The following is an 18769-nucleotide window of genomic DNA, read 5'->3' as shown; positions in this document are numbered from 1 at the left end:
GAGGATCAGCAAAGACAGAAGAAAAGCTGGATTTGAGGAGTTACCACAAGCCTCTCCCCCTAGAGTGCTTAGCTGAAAGGGCTTCCTTTTATACTTGGACTTTTGTTAATACACTTCTGCTCATTCTCTACCTTGGCCTTCTGGCATCACATTCACAGGCCTGTGGCACCATCTCATCACTTGTTGGGTCATGATTTTGGGGCCCATCTTTGTACATGGCCCTTGGGAGCCAGCGTCACATGTTTCGGCAGCTCCTCTCTCCTCCTTCTCCTTGGCAGAAGCACCTGTGGCCATACGCTCTGAATGGGGCTTTGCCAGGCCTTCCTCCTTCACAGCTGTCTTCTCTTTCAGCCCCTCCAGCCTCTCTTTCCTTTGGACTTGTGACAGTCAGACTTCCCAACCCCTCTCTGCTGGGCCTTTCCCATGTCCTCCCTGCCCCACCCAGACTCCCAGGCTGGAAGTCAATCTTCATGCCATCTCCTGAGGTTCAGTTGCTTCTTCTTCATCACCGAGTGCCAAAGGTTGCCAGATGTTTGTCTTTTAACTCAAACCTGCAATAGATGTTGGAAAAAGGAATGTCCTCATTACTTTGCACCTGTCCCAATTGAGATATCAGCATCAGAGAGGGAATTCTCTATTTTCTCCTTCTGGTGTGGCAGCGGACAGTGGAGTTCCATCATGAAGTCCCATCCTTTCCCATCTCCTCCCAGGCTGCCCCTTCCTCTTAAACATGCTTCTCCTTAGGATTACACATTTCACCTAATAATATGTTATGCTATTTTATTTCTTTTACCCCCCTAAATTTTATTGTTGTTGTTGTTGGAAATATACACAGCAAAAAGTACACAAATTCGACAGTTTCTACATGTATAATTTAGTGACATTGATTACATTCTTCAAGTTGTGCAACCATTCTCACCCTCCTTCTCTGAATTTCCTCCCTTGTCAACATAAACTCACGGCTCCCTAAGGTTCCTATCTAATCTTTTGAGTTGCTTGTCAATTTGATCCCTTAGAGACAGTTCTTAAGTGAGCATAATGTCAAGGTAGATCTTTTTTACTAGTTAAACTATTGTTCAGTTTTATGATGACTTCAGTGGATATTTTTGGCTTAAGGTTTAAAGATTATCTCAGAGCAATAGTTTCAGGGGTTCATCTGTCTTCTATGGCTCCAGAAAGTCTAAAGTCCATGAGAATTTAAATTCTGTTCTGCATTTACCCCCTTTTGATCAGCGTTCTTCTATGGACTCTTTAATCAAAATGTTCAGTAATAGTACCTGGGTACCATCCAGTTCTGGACTCATGGCAATTAGCCACACATTCCATATCCTCTTCCTATTTCTGATTCTCCTTCCCCTGTTGCTCCAGGTGAACAGAGACAAATTGTTGTGTCTTGGATGGCTGCTTGCAAGATTTTAAGACCCCAGTCACCATGCAATGAACTAGGAGGTAGAACAGAAGCACTAAAAACAATATTAGGCCAATTAACTGGGATGTCCCATGAAACCATGACCCTAAACCTCCAAACCAAGGAACCAAATCCCATGAGGTGTTTGGTTGTACATAAGCAGCCGTAGAAGCTACTCTTATTTATTTATTTTTGGTCTTCGTTGTAACTATATCTACTTAACTACTTTTGCCAGTTCAGCTTTTTACTGGTGTACAACTTATCGACAGCAATTACAATAATTGGCCTTGAGTCCTACCCTTAATCAATATGATTCTTTTCATCACCGTTAAGCCCCGTTTTCCCTCTTCCTCTGACCCCTGGTAATCACTGACAAACTTTGGTCTCTACACTTTCCCTTTTCTTGTCTCTTTATATAAGTGAGGTCGTACAATATTTGTCCTTTTGTGATTGGCTTATTTCGCTCAGCATAATGTCTTCAAGCTCCTTCCATATTGTAGCATGTATCAAGATTTCGTTCCTCCTACTGGCTGAGTAGTATTCCATTATATGTATTTACCACATTTTGTTTATCCGTTCATCTGTTGATGGGCATTTAGATTGTTTCCACCTTTTGGCTGTTAAGAATAATGCTGCAGTGAATATTGGTGTACAAGCCTTTGTCTGAGTCTCTACTTTCAAGTCTTTTGAGTATATACTTAGGAGTGAAATTGCTGGGTCACATGGTGGTTCTAGTTTTAGTTTTTTGAGGCACCTCCACACTGTTTTCCACAATGGCTGTGCCATTTTGCATTCCCACCAGCAATGGATAAGTGTTCCAATTTCCCCACATCCTCTCCAACTTTTGTTATTTTCTGTGTTTTTTGTTTTTTTAAATCTTAGCCATCCTAGTGGAAGTATGGTATCTCATTGTGGTTTTGCTTTGCATCTCTCTGATGGCTAATGATGATGAACATCTTTTCATGTGTTTGGTGACCATTTGAATGTCCTCTTTGGTGAAACATCTATTTAAGTCATTGCTCATTTTATGATTGGATTGTCTTTTTGTTGTTAACTTGGTGAAGTTTTATATTTATTTTGGTTATTAGATTCTTGTCAGACATATGGTTTTTGAAGGTATCTCCCAGTCAGTAGCTTGTCTTTTCACTTTTCTGGTAAAGTCTTTTGATGAACAAAAGTTTTTAATTTTTATGCGGTCCTATTTATTTATTTTGTCTTTTGCTGTTTGTGCTTTTGTTATTATGATAGATAATCCATTGTTGAAAGCTAGCCTACAGCATTGCTCCTGCTTGTTCTTCTAGGAATTTTATAGTTTTAGTTTATTTTATTTCTTTTTAATTACATAAACTCTACATGAATACAATCTCCTTGTAAAAATTAGAACATTATAGCTATAACTCAGCACCTCCTCTCTTGTTCCCTTCCGCATCCCCAGAGGTAATCACTATGATCCATTTAGTATGTATTCTTTCAGAGCTTTTTGCCATGTGTTTATATCCACAAATAGAAAATCATAGAAAATATATAATATTGATTTGTGTTTTAGAAAGAACTCACCTAAATGGTTTTGTACAATGCAATCTATTCCGCAATTTTCTTTTTTCACTCAGCAGAGTGTTTTAGAAATCTATCTGCATTAATCCATGTAGATCTACCTTGCTCTTCTCCTTACCGCAGTCCAGTATTCCATAATTTGACATTTGAGTAGCTCTACATTGTACATTTGTGTGTTTATCCAGTTTTCCCTTTGCCAACGCCTTTTCTAAAACTTTTAATCTTAACAATATGATGGCCAAGAACGGTCTTATTTAATTTACACTTACCTGATAACTAGTGAGGCTGAGCATCTTTTCATATAACTGTTGGACATTTATACCTCCTTCTTGGTCAATTATCTATGCATAGTCTTTGTTTTTCTTTGGTGCTGTTTACTACTGATTTAGGCGTTCTTTATATATTGTAAATACTAATCGTTCATATGTATATTGCACATTTTTTCAACTCTTTTCCTAACGTTCAAGTCTTTTAGAAGTTCTCGCCATTGGATTAAAACTTTGTAGCCATTTCAGGGCTTTAAGAGGCAGGGGAGAAGGAGGAAGCCTGAACTTCCAGAGACTTGGAGACCAAGTTCATGCCTGTCCCTCCTGGAACTGGGCCCTGGCTGCAGGAGGAGCCAGACCCCAAAACCAAGAAGACTCTCTCCAACATGATTTTGACAAATGGCTGACTAGTGCTCTTCTCTCCCGAACCCCAAGGTACTCCAGCCCCCAGTTCACTCAGCCACACTCACGATGTGTGAAGAGGAGACCACCGCGCTTGTGTGCGACAACGGCTCCGGCCTGTGCAAGGCTGGTTTTGCAGGAGATGATGCCCCCCGGGCTGTCTTCCCCTCCATCGTGGGCCGCCCTCGCCACCAGGTGTGTGCTCATCCAGGTCCAAGGCTTTGAGCCACTAGGAGCAAGCACTGCGTCGTGGAGATTATGCTGAACTGTGTGTGTGTGTCTGTGAGTGTGAGTGTGTGCATGTAACGGGGCAAGAACTCTCTTTTATGATTAACTAACAGAGCAGGACCCTTTAAAGAGGAATATCTAGAATCAAAGACAATACCCTTCAGGCATACAATAAGGATATTATGTCAGGCTTAAGTCTCTAGAGTTGCTTTTTTTTTTTTTTTAATGTATGCAGTTAAGTTCCTTGCCTTTAAGAAATTTATGCTTTATGGAGATACCACACAACTAACTTGAAATCATGGGCTGAAATAGAAGGAAATTATTTCACTAGGGGACCACAAAGGAGGGAGATTAAATCTGAACATAGGCACTAGGAAGGGGAAAGCTTCCTGGACAAAGGGATAACTGAGGATAAGGAGGATTACAGCAGATGGAGGAAACATCATGAGCAAAGATTTGGAGATACAGAAGTGCAAGCACAGGGTGTTTGAGGAGGGTAAGTACACGTGCTGTGTGTGTGTAGTAAGGGGAGGGGAAGAAATGTGTGGCTGGACCCTGTTCTCTCTCAGACAACGACATTATTTTAGAAGAGAGGATAGAGACCAGCCTATAAGAAATTCTCCACCTTCTGTCCCTGTCACCTCCTCGCTCACGGATATCTTCTCCATCCTTACCTTCAGGGGAAAACAGGCTTCTTTTCCTATCCTCATCCTTCAGAGACCTCCCAATGTCCTTCTGTGTGCAGCCCTCAACAAATTCACTTCTCTTTCCTTCCCTTTGCATTGCAGGGTGTAATGGTGGGAATGGGCCAGAAAGACAGCTACGTGGGGGATGAGGCTCAGAGCAAGCGCGGGATCCTAACTCTCAAATACCCCATTGAGCACGGCATCATCACCAACTGGGATGACATGGAGAAGGTATCAGTGGATCTCCCTTTAATGTGCTTATTTTAATGATCATACGTCATCATGACCCTCATATCCCATAGGCCCCTGTGTCCTGTCAACACTACCTCTAAAATGTTTCTCACATCTTTCCTTCATTCCTTTGTCCATTCCTTCCTTCTTTCCTTTCCATCCCCATGGACACTTTATCACAGGCAGCCAGCATCTCTCACCTGGACTATTACAATGGCTTCCTGGCTGGTTTCCCTGTATCCTGCCCTCACGCATCCAATCAATTCTCCACACTCCTGCAAAGCTTATCTTTCTAAAAATCGGATCAGATCATGTCATTCACCTTCTAGGGAATCTTCAGGAGCTCGTCACTAACCAACTGTAGGTTCCTAACTCCCCATTGTGTTCCCGAGGACCTGACCCTGCCTAACTCCCAGTTTCTTCCTTTCATGCAGCATGCAGTCTAGTCCAGTGGCTGTCCCACTCCAGCCTTCGTGAGACTCGCCTTGTGAGACTCACCAGGGAGTTTCTTTAAAACTCTGATGCTGCTTTGGGAGCGGCAAATGACCCTTCTCTCTATTTTATTTCCCCTCTCAGGACCTCAGATAGGTGCATTGATGGTATATCATCATGATGACTATCTAATGAAAACTTTAAGTAAAAATATCTAGAGGTTTCAAGAAGCTTTTTTTTTTTACATCAGAAAATGCAGAGGGGTTCATTTTTGAATGGTACAGTTTGTGATAAACAAATTAATGTGTGCGACATGCTAATAGAGTTTTTCTAATATTCTTCTGATAAATTCAGCTAAGAGTTATCTGAAGAGTTCTTGTTTCTGCAATGTCTGTATTCTGAAACTTTAAATAGAGGGTTTATTGAGCAGACTACAACTGGGAATAAAGAATGTTGATTTGAAATCTGTAATTCATAGCTACTTTTCTCCAAATCCTTGATTCGGTCACTACAGATGTGAGATGACTATATCAAATGCAACAGCGTTCACATCTCATAGTGAAGTAGTTAGGAGCACAGACCTTGGAATCAGCAGCAGGGAGATCTGGGTGCAAACTCCTCCTCTGCCACTTTGTCACTTCAGCTTTGAGTGAGTTAATCAAACCCTCTAAGCCTTAATTTCCTCATTTGTGAAGGGGAGATAATAATACTTTCTTCATTAGGTTGCTTGGAAGATTGAATTAGGTAAATACTTAATATAACCCCAGGCGTGGCATATATTTAATGCTCAAGAAATGACACATATTATTAGTATGTAGCTCATAATATCTAATTCAAAAACATAATAGACAAAATACTTTATTCACAGTAGTAACAGTGTGTGAAATCTTTAAAGAAAACCCTAAAATTATATTACGTGCCTTAAAAGGAAAACTGAATAAAGCAAAGGTATTAACTCTTCCCAAATTATTTTATATACTCATTGCAATTCCAATACAAATCTCACAATTTTTAATTAGGCAAAATAATGGTAAAGCGTGTTTGGAGCAATAAATAGGCAAAATTTTAGAACAAAATGAGTAAGAAAAATTATGAGAAGAGACTTTTCATATCTAACTATTAGAATGCAACAGAGTTATAAAAATTAAAATAATTTGGTAACAACACAAAGGTAAAGAGAGAATATAAAGAAAATTTCCAACACCACAGGGAAAAGAAGGATTATTCAATGAAATTTTCTGGGCCAATCAATTAGTTATTTGGAGGAGGCGGGATCTTTGGTTCTATCTCTGACTCTTACTATCTCACCAAACACATATAAAGTAAATATAAAAGTTAAATATAAAAATTCAAATATGAGCATTTATCAAATTTCTGGTGAAAGAAGTCATAAAGAAAAAGAATGATAATTTGATTTCTTAAAAATCCTAACTTACAGTATGTCAAAAATAAAACCAAGTTTAAAAGGAAAACAAAAAATATTCACAATAAGTGCGATGAAGGATTAATGTCAACAAAAATAATAAGAAACAAAACAAACCAAACTCATGGTGACCCCACGTGTTGGTTACAGAGTAGAACTGAGCGCCAGCGGGTTTTCTTACTGCCTGTGGTGAAGTTGAATGGGTTTGAAAAGCCAACCTTTTGGTTAGGAGCTAATGCAAATTGAAAATTAAAAATACCAAGTCTCCTTCAGAGAAATAAACAAAGGACATGAATAGACAATTTGCCTAATAGAACTTATAAGTAGTTGCAAACGTGAAAACATTCAAGCTCATTTGAAACAAATGTAAACATTCAAAGTAAAGCAACTTAGTATCATTTTTACCTATCAAACTTTCTCGTTTTAAGAGCGAAACACTGAATGAAGGTAGAAGGTTTGGTACAATAGGCGCTTGCTTCTTCTAGGAGTAAAAATCAGTTTCACCTCTTTGTCAGTAATAGAAACCAAAAAATCTTCCAATTCCCGTGGCCTTTAGCCCAGTAATTCCACTTCTAGAATCCTTTTCTTTGGAGAATGTCCAAAATTTCAAAAAAGAAAGTGTAAAATGCACAAAGATATCTATCACAAGATTATTTATAAACAAAAATTAAAGACATCATGAATAATAACATGATTAAATATATGATGGTATATGATGAAATATTATGTAAATATTAAAGTTAAGTGTTTGATTTATTAAAAATAAATATTTACAATGAAAAGGGAAATAATTTGTTATATTAATTGAAAAGTGACCAGAAACAAATTATGTTTATAGATTTTTGCATTCTTTATAGATGCAAAAATACATAAAAGAGATTACAAAAAAGAAAAAAGCCAAAATGTTAGCTGTTTGTTACTAGATGGTGAAAACATGGGAGATTTTAATTCTTTTATAAAATATTTTTTCTAATTTTTCAATTGTCAGTATCTTTAACTGTGAAGGTATTTTATAAAAACTCCAAAAATAAAATAAAATGAAATGTAGATGCTTGGGCCCAACACCCAAAGGTTCTCATTCAGTGGCTCTGGGATACAGCCCAGGAACCTGCAGCTGTAGCAATTCCCCAGGTGATTTGGACACAAGGTGTCTGTGAACGACATTAAGAAGTAAATACTGGCAGCACCTTGTTAAGGCTAGTGGCCCTGCTTCCTGTCTCCTGTGAAACGGTCCCAGTCCAGAGCCTTTACCTGTGTCATTTCCTCTGCCTCAGATACCCTTCTCAGTCCTGGAGACTTCACCAAACAAACCAACCCACTGCCCCAGCTCACTCACATCCCCCACGTAATTGACTGCTCCTGCCTCTTCCTTCATTTGAAATGTGACTCGTGTCTTTGCATTTTGTTTTTTGCCGACTTCTTCCCTTCTGGGCTTTGAAACTAAGAACCCGGGGCCACATCTGATTCATTATCAAAGCTGGGGTGCATAAATATATGGGTACAAAGTAATCAAATGACTCTGTGCCCCACCTCTGAGGAAATCAAAGCCCCATGTCCCTGCCACTCTTTGCTGAATTCCTCTGAATTAAACACTCCTCGTTGGCTGTGCTGAATCACTGAAGAGGGAACTGGACACAGTGGGGAGAAAGGAAAAAAAAAAAGACAGTTGGCGTCAAGTCATTCTGACTCCTGGCGACCCCGTGTGTGTCAGGGTAGAACTGTGCTGTCTAGGGTTTTCAATGGCTGGTTTTTCAGAAGTAGTTCACCAGGCCTTTCTTCCAGGACGCCCTGGGTGGACTCAAATCTCCAACACTTGGGCCAGCAGCTGAGCACGTTGTTTGCGCCACCCAGGGACTCTGTGGGGAGAAATAACTTTCTCTAAAGCGTTGGTTCTCAGCCAGGGCAATTTTGGCCTGCAGGGGACATTTGCTAGTGTCTGGAGACATTTTTGATTGTCACACATGGAGAGGTGCTACTGGCATCTAGTGGGCAGAGGCCAGGGGTGCTGCTTAATACCCTGCAACGCACAGGACAGGACAGCTCCTCCCCAACAAAGAATTATCCAACTTAAAATATCAGTCATGCTGAGGCTGAAGAAACCCTGCTCTAAAGCACCAGCCCGGTCAGTAATGAACAGTGAAAACTGAACCCAAGCATACCTGTCAGGTATGCACTCACTGCGCTTTTGAAGTGAATTGAATGAAGGACTGGTTCCAGAGATGTGAGCAGGATTAAGGCAACCAGAAAGGGATGCTGAGGTAGTAGCAACAGTGGGAAGCTGCTACACCCCTAAGCCTAAGGAACTGGGGGGTGGGGGCAGTGTCACTGGAGCTCAGTTAGAGCTGGAGCCCTCACCCGGCAGGAGCTGTGCTCACGGAGGGCGACGACCATCCATTGCCAGGAGAAACACCCTGACCCTTCTCTCTCCTCCCACCCTCCAGTCTCTTGTTGGTATCTTCCATCTACCCACACACACAGTGTACTGCTTCCAGGTCTGAGCCCTGAATGGGGCCCTGTTGAGAACTTGGATGTCAATGAGAAATTCCCAGGCTGATGGGTCTCAAGTCCAGCCCCATCCTGTGCGCCATCCCACCGTGCTCCCACAGAATTTCCCAGCCCATTGGCAGTCTGCTGGGCTCATTGCCTTTTGTCTTAACCAGATCTGGCACCACTCCTTCTACAATGAGCTGCGGGTAGCACCTGAGGAGCACCCCACCCTGCTCACCGAGGCCCCCCTAAATCCCAAGGCCAACAGGGAGAAGATGACGCAGGTAAGAAGCCAGGAGGACTTGAGCCCTGGCATAAGAAGCAACATGAATGCTAGGCCAGGCCAGTTCTCCCATTCATACACCAGTGCAACAGAATTTTTTAAGGACCTGCTATGTATGTAATCCATGCCAGGCCCTGTGGAGGGTGGGGGTAGCATAAAGAGGAATCCTGCCCTTAATAAGATTGCAAACAATTGTGTAGGCCAAGAGGTACTGTGATTTTTGCCAGATAGTCCTTTATTCTGCATTGTCCTTTCAGATCATGTTTGAAACCTTCAATGTCCCTGCCATGTACGTCGCCATTCAAGCTGTGCTCTCCCTCTATGCTTCTGGACGCACAACAGGTGAGCAGCCTTGTATGCCGCTCCTTTTCTGACACCAAGCAAGATAGGGAAGAGCTAGGTTTCTGCAAAGACACTCCTCCCCTGCTCAGAAGGATCGAAGGGACAGCCAAAGTCCAGGGACAACCTTGCTTAGGGATAACAGATGGGAATGCCCATGTAGAAAGCAGATGTGAGCCTAGCGGTGTAACTAGAAAGTATTTACACAAACAAACCATAACTAGTAGAATTCTCGCCTCCCATGTGGGAGACTCAGGTTCCACTTCCAGCTAATGTCCCTCATGCACAGCCATCACCCATCTGTCGGCGAAGGCTTGTGTGCTGCTGTGATGATGAACAGGTTTTAGTGGAGCTTCCAGACTAAGACAGACTAGGAAGAAAGGCCTGGCGATCTACTTCTGAAAATCAGCCAAATGAAAACCCTATGGACCACAATGGTATCATGGGGATGGCACAGGACTGGGCAGCATTTCATTCCATTGTGCGTGGTGTTGCCCTGAGTTGGGAGTCAACTTAACAGCAACTAACAACAACAACAACATCTTCCCTCACAGTAGTCCTTCCAGGAGCTTATACATACATTCCAACAGTATTGGAATGTTTCTGCCTCATGAAGCAGCAATGGCAGAACCTGTGATGGTACCTGTGTAAGTAGGTGGCCTTGTAAGTAGGCGGCTGCACAGGGAGACAGAGGATTCACAACAAGGTGATTCTCATAGGGACTTGGCAGCTTCCATAAACAAGGTTCAAATATCCTTTCGTTCATGTAGCCATTGATTCATCCATCCATCAAATACTTTCCATCACTCCCTACCATGTGCCAAACGCTGCGCCAGACCATGGACATACAAAACAAGAGAGACTGCTACTGTGGAGCTAACAGTTTAGCAGGGGAGAGACAAGTAGATTTCACTGCAGGCAATAAGGACAGTCATGAGGATTTCCTTGGTATATATGGTTTTGTATCCTGCCCTTTACACTTGATTTTATGTTGTAAACATTAGCTTTAAAGGCCGCACAGTAGTCATTGTACAACGGCTCCATAATTTATCATTTCTCTATTGTTGGACCTTGAGGTTGTCTCCAATTTTTATTTTTTATTATAAAATATGCTGTGATCTAGATCTTTGTACAAGTGTAGGCTACTGGTGCCTGTTTATTTTACATCTGGCCCCTACTGAACTCATCTTATTAACGTTAATAGTTTCTCAGTTGATTCTCTTCAGTCTTCTAGGTATGTAGCCACATCATCTGAAAATAAAATTCTGTCTCCTTTTGATAGTAATACTTTCTATTTTCTGTCTTATTGCATTCGCTTGAATGTCCAGGACAATAATAAATAATAATGGTGATATTGTAGTATTTCTGCATGAATTATTATTTTGCTGTTGGGTGGAGACAGATATCTTAGCATGTTGAGAAAGCTTACTTCCTTTTATGGTTTACAAAAAGTTTCATTTGGAAAGAACATTAAAAAAAAACTTTTTTTAAAATGACTTTTTGGTCTTACAGTCCCTTCCAGCTCTAACATTCGGACTGTACATACATATGTGGAAGTTTGATACCCAAAGGATATGCAAATTATCCAGTCTCACTTAAAGGATGTATAATCTAGATTTAATGCAGATCAACAAGTGTACATTACCATGAACTTGTTTCAAGGGATATAAGAAGAGGAGACATTTTATATGCCCTCCTGAAGCCTACTGTCTCATGGTGGATGGATTTTCTTAGCTGCTAAAGAAAAATGTGGTAGTCAAAGATCATTTGGTGACTGGTTCCAGAAAAAGACAGACAGAGCTTTCATAGGTTCTATCCTCTCTGCCTATAGGTATCGTCCTGGATTCAGGGGATGGTGTCACTCACAATGTCCCCATCTATGAGGGCTATGCACTGCCCCATGCTATTATGCGCCTTGACCTGGCTGGCCGCGACCTCACGGACTACCTCATGAAGATCCTCACAGAGAGAGGCTACTCCTTTGTGACCACAGGTATCCAGGCCCTTTCCTGATTCTGACTTGAGCTTAGAACCAAATCTGACCTAGGACTAGAAACTCTTAGGACTGATGAGAATTTTGTTGTCCTGTGTCCTCAAACACTCTTGGGGTAGACTGGGAGGCCCTGAGCTGGGCCAGGCCTCTGGGAAAGACTAGCTAGTCAAGGCAGCCTTGTTAAAAGAGGAAGGCTCCCGACCAAGACACCCTGGGCGAGGGACAAGGCCTAGGCCTCATTATGCTAAGCAGCTCTCAGCAGAGGCCTCCTTTCTATGTCCTTTCACAGCAACCCCTCCTTCCCCAGGGACCTGGTGCCTCTTTTCATGTCCACACCAGGATCAGAGCTGGTGGGGCCTTCCTACTTCCTGTAAGATCACAACATATAGGCATATATCTAGACTTGAACTGTGTCTTGCATGGAAGGCCCAGAGCTTTGCCAGGGCAGAGTGATGAGAACAGGGGAGAGAAGTCCATACAAAGTGTTGCTTGGGAATCAGGATTTTGAACTTCCACTTTAGAAACAGGAATGGAAAAATAAACATGCTGTGGAGAGCTGCTTGATCCTCTTCAGGGGCAAGTCTATCATCACCCTAAGACGAAATCCAAAGTAGATGTAAGATGGCAGCTTTTATAAAAATGGACAACCAAACCAACAGAACTGAGTATCACTTTCTACCACTTCTACTCCTTCCAGCTGAGCGAGAAATCGTTCGAGACATCAAGGAGAAGCTGTGTTATGTGGCCCTGGATTTTGAGAATGAGATGGCCACAGCAGCCTCATCTTCCTCCCTGGAGAAGAGCTATGAGCTGCCAGACGGCCAGGTCATCACCATTGGCAATGAGCGTTTCCGCTGCCCCGAGACCCTCTTCCAGCCTTCCTTCATTGGTGAGTGCTGCCCCATAGAACAGGGAGGAGGGATGGGTGAGGTACTGGAAAGAGAAAACCAGGAGTCACAAACACTTTGTTTATTGTTTGTATGTACCCTACACTTTTCCAGGAAGGGCCAAAAATATATAAATAATCTAACTAAAGAAAATCTAATGAAGGGTAAGGAAATCAAAACAGAAGGAAAAGCAGGGCAGGAAATCTAAGATGAAACTAAGAATGAGGTTAATGCACAGGACACAGCGGGCCACTTCCTGGTCACTTACCATTTAGATCAGAGAGGCTGAACTGTGTAGTGGGTTTTGGAGTGACACCTGGTTTTAAATCCTGATTCTGCCCCTGAACCCTGTGACTTTGGACATGTTGCCTTCTTCAAACCTCAGTTTCCTCACAGTTAAAATGGAAATAATGATAGTACCTACCAGATAGGGTTACAACAAGGATTAAATAAGATAATATTTAATACAAGGACAACTACTCTCTTGAGCAATGCGTAGGAAGAGACAAACCTGTCAGTATAAGTGTACATACGGTATAGTAAGTGATAAACTGGAATCTGGACAAAGCGGTATAGGCCTGAGAAATCTGAGAAGGCTCCATGAGAAGGTGGACATTTGAGCAGAACCTTGTGGTATCTGGGGATGGAAGGAGTGAAGAATGGGGAACGGCTTGCAAAGCAGAGGGAATGGTATATGCAAAAGCAGGGAGGGGGGAGAGATCATGTTCTATTTGGAGGACAATGAGACAGGAGGGGTGTGGGTGTGGGTGAGTGAGTGTGTGTGTGTATGTGTTGATACACAGGGGAGATTGGAGAGAGTCACTGGGGATGGACCACACAGACTACGGGGTTATACATATCAGCATTGCAATCGCCTGGAAGTTTTTAGGCAGCAATGTAGCAAGGTCAGGTTTGTACTTTAGGAGGAGTCCTCTATCTGCAATGTGGAATTATGTTTCAGGGAGAAAAGACTAGAAGCTAGGTGGACGTGAGCTACTTTGACATACAGGGCCTTTCCCTGTGGAAGATCTTGGTGCCCTGCTAAGGTAGTTAGATTTCGATTGGTAGGCAATGAGTAAATGTCAAAGATGATGTAACCAGGTATACCCATGCAATGTAATGTTATTTGACAACAAAAAGGAATGAAGTATTGATATTGCTATGATATGGATGAACCTTGAAAACATCAAGCTAAGTGAAAGGTGCCAGTCACAAAAGACCACATATTGTATGATTCCATTTATATGAAATACCCAGATTAGGCAAATCTACAGAGATAGAAAGTAGATTGGTGGTTGCCAGGGGCTGGGGCAAGGACAGAGGGGGAAATGGGGAGTGTCTGCTAATGGTATGGGGTTTCTTTTGGGGATGTTGAAAATGTTCTAAAATTAGACTGTGATGGTGGTTGCACAACACTGTGAATCTACTAAAAACCACAGAACCATACACTTTAAAAGGGTGAATCTTATGGTATGTGAACTGTATCTCAAAAAAGCTGTAAAACAAGACAAACTGATATGATGAAAGTGTTCCTTTAGAAATAGGCACCTGGCAAAAGTGTGAAAGATCCCTCAGAAGAGGGGGAAGGGTGGTGGCCAGTTAGGGGGTCTGATCTTCTAACCCATTTGGGAAGTGATTTAGGGTCTGAACTAGGGTGGTTGCAATAACAGAAGAAGGGTCATTTGAGGAGCTGGAGGCAGGGTATTTCTGAGTGATGGGTGTTGACTAGATACTATGATGTCCACTAGGCATGGAGTCTGCTGGAATTCATGAAACAACCTACAATTCCATCATGAAGTGTGACATTGACATCCGTAAGGATTTATATGCCAACAATGTCCTCTCCGGGGGCACCACCATGTACCCCGGCATTGCTGACAGGATGCAGAAGGAGATCACAGCCCTGGCCCCCAGCACCATGAAGATCAAGGTGGGTGTCACCCCAGTTCCATCCTGCTGTACAAAGATCTACCTATCAGGCTGCCACAGGATCAGAAGCTTGGTGGTCTCCCGGGCTCAGTGTCTTCCTGGTCAGGGGCAGATTCCGTCTCAGGCTGTTATGTTCCTTGAGCACTGATGGGATAGACACATGTTTAGCATAGGCTCTCAAACACAATTACGTGAATGTCATACGAGAAGAGGCTGGAAGAACTTGAGATGAAGAGAACATTAAGGGGTTGAGGAGAAAATTAAGAGGAGGGAAATGGAGGGGAAGAGAAGAAGGCAACACAACAGCATCTTCAAACTTTAAAACAGACTTGAGTGTTAGCCCAGAGAAAGGTGAAAGGTGAAAGAGGGAATGTTTGGCCGTAAGGCCAGCTGCTGTTTCAAACTTAAAGGGACATTCCTTGATTCCTGGACAGCGTCTGGTCTACTGCCCCATCCTGGCTACTGCCCTCCCCGCACTGCTTCTCAGCAGAGCTCCTCACCTTGTAGGCTTGGCAGAACAAAAGCCCACCTGTTGCCATTTCTCCCTCAGCCTCTGCTCCCCAAGCAATCCTCGAGACATTTTTAGGGCTTCTAGGAACTTTTGCTTCTAGCAGGTTTAGAAAAAGAGCTGGGAGTAGAAGTAGCAAATAGGTTTAAAGTTACAAAGTCTCATAATAAGTTGGTCTCTGGCCTGATCTGAGGATGTGCGTTCTCTATGCCAGTATTCTAAGGACCTTCTTCACCAAAAAAGGCTGTCCCAGGCGACCCCTCTACCTAGCAGATGGTGCTCAGCACAGGGAAGCAGAGCAGGCCACCAGCAACCAGTGAGATCCATGGGTTCTTCTCACCTGGAGGCACTGGAGTGGCCACACTGACTGAAGCCTGCCATACGGAGGACATCAGGCCTGGCCTGGGGCAGGACCTTTTTGCCGGGACCATGTGTTAGGATACCACACCTAGCTTCCTCCAGATTCTGATTCAATGAGTCTCGAGTGCCCCCATTACCTACGTTGATGAATGAACATCACTGATTTGATGCACATCCCAGTTCATGAGCCACTGCTCTGAGTTCACCAATATGTGGCAGCCTTCCAGGAGTTTAGGGCCTAGTTAGTTAGTGGACATGATCAATGCAAGGGCAGCCTAAACAAAAGGAGGGAAAGCCCACTCCGAGTAGGGGAAATTGCAGGAGCAAAAGTGCAGAGGGACATGTATACATATACAACATCCCAACCAAACTGGACTGGAGGATTTGTGTAGAGGAATTGTGGAATGAGTGGCATGTAACAACAGCATTGATTCCTCATGCATCTGCAGGTCAGCTGAGAGTCAGCTGACCGAGACCAGGCTTGGCTAGGCGGCTCTGCTTCAGGTTGCAGGTCCAGCCAGCTCAGGTCAGGTCCACATGTCTCATTATGGGGCCCAGGCTGAAGGGCCAACAGCTCCTCAGGGGAAGCTCTTCCCATGAAGGTGGCAGAGGCACAAGACAGCACGCCCAACTGCACAAGCATATTTCAAGCTCTTGCTTGGGTCATGTCTGCTAACATCCCATCAGCCAAAGCAAATACACAGTCCAGCCCAAAGTCACAGGGTGGAGCAGCACACTCTTTCTGTGGAGCGCTTGGGGGTGGGGGAGATCATTGTGAAGATTTTGAGCAACAATCTAATCTACCACAATGTTTATCCTGTTTGCTTCTGACCATGGAGGCTGTCCTTTCCAGGGCAGCCTGGCAGGTTGGTGGGATAACTCCTGGGCCACCTTCCCTATTCCCTCAGGGTCTGATCATGGTTCACCACATTTGATCTTTGCAGATTATTGCTCCCCCGGAGCGGAAGTACTCGGTCTGGATCGGCGGCTCCATCCTGGCTTCTCTCTCCACCTTCCAGCAGATGTGGATCAGCAAGCCCGAATATGATGAGGCAGGGCCTTCCATTGTCCACAGGAAGTGCTTCTAAAGTCAGAACAGATTCTCTTAAGACTGTTCTGTTACCGATCATGAGACATTAAAACCTGCAAGCCTTACTTCTCTGTGTGAGGCTCTTCTCTTCCCGGGCTATGTCCTACACACTGTCCTAGGGCTTTTCACACATTATTTCTGTGAGGAAATTGAGGCTCGGACAAGCTAAAGACTAGCTCAAGATCACACAGAATCAAGATTAAAATTCTAGTCCTCCAAAGCTAGTGCTCCCTATACTAAACAACCTTGCCTCCTTGCCCTTGAATATGAGTAAAAATGAGAGCTGGATGACTTTTGGTGGTTTAAGAAACATGGGCCTTCAGAGATATAAGTCCTCAAGGGCAATGAGTGGTTCAAACAGGATATTATTTGAACTTAGGCAAGGAAAGGTCATCTTGGGCCTAAGAGCTCTATTGGGTCCTTTGTCATTGAGGATTAGGTTGTATTTTCCCCAAAACAAATCAAGAAAGAAGCAGCATTCTTAGGAAAAACATTTCCTCTCAGTTCCTCAGTTCCTCCCTCCCTCTCTCGCTTTGCCCCTTCCTCTCTCCTCCTTTCCCCTCCTCTCCCCCGCCACCTCCCCGTCCCTTCTCCTCCTCTCTTCTCTCCTCTGCTCTCTTCTCCTTTATCTCCTTACTTATTTCATTCCCACTCCGCCCTTGGTCAATTCCATTTTATTCTACAAGTATGTACTGAATTCTTGGCATTTAGGTGGGCAAGGCCACACAGATTTATGTATCCCACAAAGATGATTCCTGCCCTTCAGGTCTCACTGCACAAAGGGAGAGACAGACCCATACACACAACACAATGATACAAGGCGAAATAGAAGCACCCACAAAGTACTATTAGAAAATCAGAGACGATAATAGCCAACGTTTATTGTGTGCTTACAATGTGCTAGACACCGTGTTAAGAGCTTTATAGGGATTTCCTTATTTATCTTTACCACAACCCTATGAGGTAGGTACTAGTATCATCCCCAATCTATAGCTAGTTTATAGTTCGTGGCAGAACTAGGTTCTCACCTTCCTGGTGTACCCTCTCCTCTCGCTACTGAGCCAAGTCCCAACCTTCATGCTCTGATCAGATCCCACCTGGTCCATCAGCTTTTCCAGACACACCCATTGGAGACAGCGGAGCCCACAGTAGTAAAGCTCATGGACCTCAAAGTCAAACATTCCTCCTCCACCACCTACGCACCTTCCATGCACTTGCCCTCTGTGGGTAGGGGTGGGTTAGGGAAGCATTTTATTCAAAAACCCTTAGAGAATTTATATCTGAAGTTGGGTTTCCCAGAAGCAGACCCTAAAATGAGGTTTCGAGTGCAAATGATTTATAAAGGAAGTGTTCCCAGGAGAAACCAGAAGGGAGAGAGAGAGGCACAGCAGGCAAGGAGGGGAAGCCCAGGAAGTGTGAGATCTCAGGCAAAGTCCCGCAGAGGGCAGCCTCAGCCTGACCCCACCTGGGACCTCTGAAGTGTATGTGGGGCCTCAGAGCTGTCCTGACTGGAAGCAAGGGAGCACGGCTTTCACAGTTCCTGACCCTTCTGTGATTGGGGAAGGCTTACCCCGAGGGCAGTAAAGTTCTAGGCTTCCCACCTGTGTGGGCAAAGTGCTCCAGTAGGCTGAGGACAGTCCTCCAAAGAAGAACCACAGGCCATTGAAACAGAAAGCACAGGGGAGAGGCCAGAGGTGACCCCCCCACACACAAACGGGATCCCAGGAGATTGCGTGAAGCACTGACACTACCCTCTATGGAAGGGCCCCTTCAGAATCTCTGTTGGGGGAGGAGAGGGGAAGCTGACCAGGTCATTAAAAAGAAGCCTTTTTCAGCACTATTCAAAGTAGCCAAAAGGTGGAAACCTAAATGTCCATCAAGGGATGAATGCATAAGTAAAATGTGGTACACACATACAACGGAATATTACTCGCCATAAAGAGAAATAGTCCTGATACATGCTACAACACGGATGAATCCTGAAAACATTACACTGAGCGAAATACATCAGACACAAAAGGACAAACATTGTTATGATCCCACTTATATGAAATAGGCAAATATATAGAGACCAAAGTTTATTAGTGGTTACCGGGGGAAAGAATGAGTCACTGTTTAGGGGACGCTGAGTTTCTGGTAATGGTGGTGGAATAATTTGTAAAATGATAGTGGTGATGGTTGCATGTTGAACATAATCAATGACACTGAATTGTACATGTTAAAATTGTGGAATTGGCAAATGTTTTGTTATATATATTTTTAC

The 18769-nt window shown here is 43.4% G+C and overlaps 1 protein-coding gene across 2 annotated transcripts in view; it reads left to right on the top strand.

The window, feature by feature from the left end:
- ACTG2 (actin gamma 2, smooth muscle) overlaps positions 1-16571 on the top strand; it is a 25438-nt gene extending 8867 nt beyond the window's left edge. Inside the window, exons 2-9 of one of the 2 annotated variants that reach the window (XM_004369192.1) lie at positions 3664-3825; positions 4647-4775; positions 9291-9401; positions 9658-9742; positions 11571-11732; positions 12430-12621; positions 14368-14549; positions 16361-16571. In XM_004369192.1, the coding sequence (XP_004369249.1) occupies positions 3700-3825; positions 4647-4775; positions 9291-9401; positions 9658-9742; positions 11571-11732; positions 12430-12621; positions 14368-14549; positions 16361-16504 (1131 nt within the window). In that variant the 5' untranslated portion in view covers positions 3664-3699 and the 3' untranslated portion in view covers positions 16505-16571. The remainder of the gene's footprint in view (positions 1-3663; positions 3826-4646; positions 4776-9290; positions 9402-9657; positions 9743-11570; positions 11733-12429; positions 12622-14367; positions 14550-16360) is intronic. The other variant, XM_004369193.1, reaches the window with a different exon arrangement.
- The last annotated feature ends 2198 nt before the right edge of the window (positions 16572-18769 follow it).

This window comes from Trichechus manatus, unplaced genomic scaffold, assembly GCF_000243295.1.
Source record: "Trichechus manatus latirostris isolate Lorelei unplaced genomic scaffold, TriManLat1.0 scaffold00004, whole genome shotgun sequence".
Taxonomy (NCBI): domain Eukaryota; kingdom Metazoa; phylum Chordata; class Mammalia; order Sirenia; family Trichechidae; genus Trichechus; species Trichechus manatus.
The sequence above is the reverse complement of the archived record's forward strand: the minus strand, read 5'-3'. Positions and strand labels throughout refer to the sequence as shown.